At 49.9% G+C, this 5383-nt stretch overlaps 1 protein-coding gene across 1 annotated transcript in view; it reads left to right on the top strand.

Annotated features, from left to right (window-relative positions):
- FRMD6 (FERM domain containing 6) overlaps positions 1-5383 on the top strand; it is a 24987-nt gene that overhangs the window by 12275 nt on the left and 7329 nt on the right. Inside the window, 5 exon segments of the mRNA XM_031066310.1 lie at positions 1260-1415; positions 1961-2026; positions 2110-2178; positions 3264-3438; positions 5292-5381. Of these exon segments, the coding sequence (XP_030922170.1) occupies positions 1260-1415; positions 1961-2026; positions 2110-2178; positions 3264-3438; positions 5292-5381 (556 nt within the window).

Here is a 5383-nt window from a genome sequence, read left to right as displayed (position 1 = left end):
TTATATTATATTATATTATATTATATTATACTACATTACATTATATCATATTATGTCATATCATATTATGTCATATAATATTATATCATATATCACATTATATCACATTATAGTATATTACATTATATTACATTGCATTACAGTATATTGTATTACAGGATATATTATATTATAGTATATACTAAAACTATACTAAAGAAAGAGAAGGGATACCTCAGAAGGCTAGAAAAGAATGATAATGAAAGCTTGTGACTGACTCCTCAGAGTCTGACACAGCTGGCTGTGATTGGTCATGAATTAAAAACAATTCACATGGAACCAATCCAAGATGCACCTGTTGGTAAATGATCTGCAAACCATACATTTTCATATATAATTGTTGTTTTCATTATTTTCTGAGTCCTCTCAGCTTCCCAGGAGAAGAAATCCTGGTGAAGGGATTTTTCAGAGAATATCATGGTGACAGGACAGCTGTGGGGGTGGGAATAGCTGCAGGCTGGGGCTGCTGGGGAATTCCCTGTGAGCTGCAGGGATGCTCCTGAGGGATTCTCTGCAGTCATTGCCCCACCAGCATCAGGTGCAGCCCTTTGGGAGCTGGTGGCACAGAATCCCAGAGTGGTTTGGGTTGGAAGGGCCTTAAAGCCCTTCCAGTGCCCCCCCTGCCATGGCAGGGACACCTTCCACTGTCCCAGGATGCTCCATGCCCTGTCCAGCCTGGCTTTGGGCGCTGCCAGGGATCCAGGGGCAGCCACAGCTGCTCTGGGCACCTGTGCCAGGGCACAACAATTCCCAATCTCCCATCCATCCCTGCCCTCTGGCACTGGGAGCCATTCCCTGGGTCCTGTCCCTCCATCCCTTGTCCCCAGTCCCTCTCCAGCTCTCCTGGAGCCCCTTCAGGTGCTCAAATCTCTCCCTGGTGCCTTTTCTTCTCCTTCTCAACCTCTTTCCTTGGATATGTCCCAAAATCTCCTTTTTTCACACAACTCACTGAGGAATGGTGGCCCTGGGCCTGTGTCCCCAGCCCACACACAGGGAGCCCACGTGTGCCCCAGCACAGGTGCCACCATGGAATGGCCACATGGAGCGCAATTCCCAGCAGGAAATCCTGCTGGCAAGAAGTCACTGGCTGCTGTAATGATTTCATTTTTTGCTTGGAGCTCTCTAGAACAAAGCTCCAATTTGCCCTTCTCCCTTGAAACCACCACTCCCAGGGGCCAGCACGGGGCGGCTGGATGAGCCTCTCTCCCCCTTCCAAACAGGTGGTTGCCAAGAGGGGCAAGGATTACATCCTGAAGCACGTCCCCAACATGCACAAGGACCAGTTTGCCCTGACAGCCTCAGAGGCCCATCTCAAGTACATCAAGGAGGCCGTCAGGCTGGACGACGTGGCCGTGCACTACTACAGGTTGTACAAGGTGAGCCCTGGCCCTGTGGCTGCTGGGGTCTGAGTTTTGGGAATGCTCTCCCTGAGAAATAAATGCTGGTTTTTTCTCTCCTGGCAATAAAGCAGTTTGTTTGCTGAGAGAGCATGGGGTGTTTTAATTGAATCTCAGAATGGTTTGGGTTGGGAGGGAGCTTAAAGCTCATCCAGTGCCACCCCTGCCATGGGCACGGACACCTCCCACTGTCCCAGGGTGCTCCAGCCTGGCCTTGGGCACTTCCAGGGATCCAGGAGCAGTCACAGCTGCTCTGGGCACCCTGTGCCAGGGCCTGACCACCTTCACAGGGATCTAATCTGACACACATCACATCTAATCTAAATCTCTTTTAGTTCAAAAGCATTCCCCCTTATCCTGTCACTCTCTGCCTGTGTCCAAAGTCACTTTCCATTTTTAATTTGGCACATTAATCACAGAATGGTGATTGGGGTGATTGTGGGAGGATCTCTGGGCTGAGGTGGGGTGGATTTATCCACTTCATGCTGCAAATTGTGTATTTAAAAGCATTTTCCCCCCCTTAGGACAAAAGGGAAGTGGAGGCCTCCCTGACTCTGGGGCTGACAACACGGGGCATCCAGATTTTCCAGGTAGGTGATGAAGGTGATGGCTGAGCCCAGCTCCATGCCCTTGCCAGAATCCTCAGGCATAGCTCCCTCTCCTCTTTTTGCAGAACCTGGATGAGGAAAAGCAGCTGCTCTATGACTTCCCATGGACAAACGTGGGGAAACTGGTGTTTGTGGTGAGTGCCACCATCTCCACCTGGAGCACTGCTTCCATCTCCAGGGTCCTCAGCACAGGAAGGACATGGAGCTCTTGGAGCAGGTCCACGGAAGGCCATGGAGATGGTCCACGGGCTGGAGCACCATTTCCTATGAGATGAGCTGGGGAGAGCTGGGGGTGCTCACCTGGAGAGGAGAAGCTCCAGGGAGAGCTCAGAGCCCCTGGCAGGGCCTGAAGGGGCTCCAGGAGAGCTGGAGAGGGACTGGGGACAAGGGATGGAGGGACAGGAGCCAGGGAATGGCTCCCAGTGCCAGAGGGCAGGGATGGATGGGAGATTGGGAAGGAGTTGTTCCCTGTGAGGGTGGTGAGGCCCTGGGTGTTCAGAGGGTGGGGAGGGTGTTTAGAGAAGCTGTGGCTGCCCCTGGATCCCTGGAATTGTCCAAGGCCAGGCTGGATGGGGCTTGGAGCACCCTGGGACAGTGGAAGGTGGAAGGAGGTTGATCTAGGTATTCTTTAATGTCCCTTCCACCCCAAACCCCTCAGTGATCCCACCATCCCCAGGCAGGGTTTGCATGTGGGCGTGGGACGCTTTCGCACCGACCCGCAGCAGGTGATGAGACCCATGGGGTTAACAAGAGCTGCAGTGTGACCGTGTTCACAGGGGTTTTGGGATTGGGGAAGAGACAAGGATCTGACTCCATGTTTCAGAAGGCTGATTTATTATTTTATGATATCTATTACATTAAAACTATACTAAAAGAGTAGAAGTAGAAGAAAAGGTTTCATCAGAAGGCTAGCTAAGAATAGAAGAGCAAAGAATGATAACAAAGATTTGTGGCTCAGCTCTTCGTCCGAGCCAGCTGGGCTGTGATTGGCCATTAATTACAAACATCCAACATGGGCCAATCACAGATCCACCTGTTGCATTCCACAGCAGCAGATAACCATTGTTTACATTTTATTCCTGAGGCCTCTCAGCTTCTCAGGAGGAAAAATCCTAAGGAAAGGATTTTCCATAAAAGATGTCTGTGACACTGCAGCAGGGCTGGGTGAGAACTGGAGCCTTCTCCTCCCTGGGGCTGACGCCTCCCTTGTCCCACGCAGGGCAAGAAGTTCGAGATCCTGCCGGACGGGCTGCCCTCAGCGCGGAAGCTCATCTACTACACGGGCTGCCCGCTGCGCTCGCGCCACCTCCTGCAGCTGCTCAGCAGCAGCCACCGGCTCTACATGAACCTGCAGCCCTGGCTGCGCCAGGTGCGCCGGCTGGAGGAGAACGAGGGTAGGTGCTCCAGGCCCCAGCCCCGCCAGGACAGGCTCCCACGGGGTGTTTGCACCTGTAGGAGCTCCTGGTTCTCTGCGTAGGGATGGGCGCGAGCCCTGCTGCCGTCGCCGGTGTCGCGGTTCTGCCGCAGCACAGCTTTGCCATGTCCCTCATCCCTGTGAAAGCATAAGGTGTTCTTCTTTCCTCTCCTCATCTTCACTTCCTCTTCCTCATCTTCTCTTCCTCTTCCTCATCTTTCTCTTTCCCCTCTTCCTCCTTTTCTTGTTTGTTCTTCTTGTCCTGCTCTTCTTCATCCTCCTCTTCTGCCTCAACTTCTTCCTCTCCCTCATCCTTTTCGTGTGTCCCTTTCCCAGTGTCCCTCATCCTTGTGAAAGCATAAGGTCTTCTTCCTCTTCTTCCTCTCCTCACCTTCTCTTCCTCATCTTTCTCTTTCCCCTCTTCCTTCTTTTCTTATTTGTTCTTCTTGTCCTACTCTTCTTCATCCTCCTCTTCTGCCTCAATTTCTTCCTCTTTCTCATCCTTTTCATCTTTTTCTTCCTTATCCTCTTCATATTCTTCCTTGTTCTCATCTTTATCCTCTTTTTCTTTTGTTTTCCTCCTCATCTTTTTCTTCCATGTCCTTCTCATCTTTTTTTCCTTCTCATCTTCATCCCACTCTGCTCTTGTTTTCTTCCTCCTCTTCCTTCTTTTCCTGTTTCTCTTCCTCTTCTTTCTCTTCCTCTCCTTCCTCCTCCTCTCTTGCTCCTTTCATGTCTTTCCCCTTCTCATCTTCCTTTCTCTTCCTTATTCTCCTCTTTTCTCTCCTCTTCTTCCTCCTCATCTTCTTCCACCCTGTTGCATTGTCTTCCTTCTCCTCCTCATCTTCTTCCACCTTGTTTCATCTTCTTCCTTCTCATCCTCATCTTCCTTCTCATCCTCATCTTCCTTCTCATCCTCATCTTCTTCCATCTTATCTGCATCTTCTACCTCCTCGTTTATTTTCTTCTTTTCCCACTCCTCCTTATTTTCTGTCTTCTTCTTTCTCTTCTTCCTCCACATCTCTTCTTCCTCCCCTTCTCCCTCCTCCTCCTCTGTTGGAGGAGCAGCCCAGCACAGGAGCTTTGGAGCTCCTGCCCCACCTTCCCTAATGCCACTGGGACAGAGCCATCCCCAGCTGTGCCAGGGCTCAGGTGACAATTCCTCTGTGTGCCAGGACATCCATGTCCCTCCAGAGGATCCAGTTTGCCCTGGGGGTCATGGGAATCACTCTGATTCTGTTCCTACCTGTGGTGATGACTCCAGGAAGGGGTAATCAATGCCACTCACGCGAGGTCACCAAACGTGGAATTTTTCTTGACTTGAGGTCACCAAATGGGGAATTTTTCTTCACTTGGGGTCACCAAATGTTGGAATGCTCCTCACTTGGGTTCACCAAATGTGGTGGAGTTCGCTGGGGTCCCAGGATGAGGGAAGAGATGAGAATCTTGACTCCATGTTTCAGAAGGCTGATTTGTTATTTTATGATATGTATTATAAGAAAATGATATACTAAAACTCTACTAAAAGTATTCTTTTAGTATAGTTTTAGTATATAATTTTCTTTTTGGATTTCATCAGAAGGCTAGCAAGGAAAGAAGAGGAATGAAAAATGATAATAAAATCTTGTGACTGACCAGAGAGTCCGAGACAGCTGGACTGTGATTGGCCATTAATTAAAAACAACCACATGAGACCAATCAAAGATGCACCTGCTGCATTCCACAGCAGCAGATAATCATTGTTTTCCTTTTCCTCTGATGCCTCCCAGGAGAACAATCCTAACGAAAGGATTTTTCATAAAACATGTTTGTGCAATATTTTATTTCCTGCAGAGAAGAAGCAGTACCGGGAGTCGTACATCAGCGACACGCTGGACCTGGACATGGAGCAGCTGGAGAAGCGCTTGCGCGCCAGCGGCAGCAGC

This window comes from Geospiza fortis, unplaced genomic scaffold (genome assembly GCF_000277835.1).
Source record: "Geospiza fortis unplaced genomic scaffold, GeoFor_1.0 scaffold23, whole genome shotgun sequence".
In the NCBI taxonomy this organism is placed as follows: domain Eukaryota; kingdom Metazoa; phylum Chordata; class Aves; order Passeriformes; family Thraupidae; genus Geospiza; species Geospiza fortis.
The sequence above is the reverse complement of the archived record's forward strand: the minus strand, read 5'-3'. Positions and strand labels throughout refer to the sequence as shown.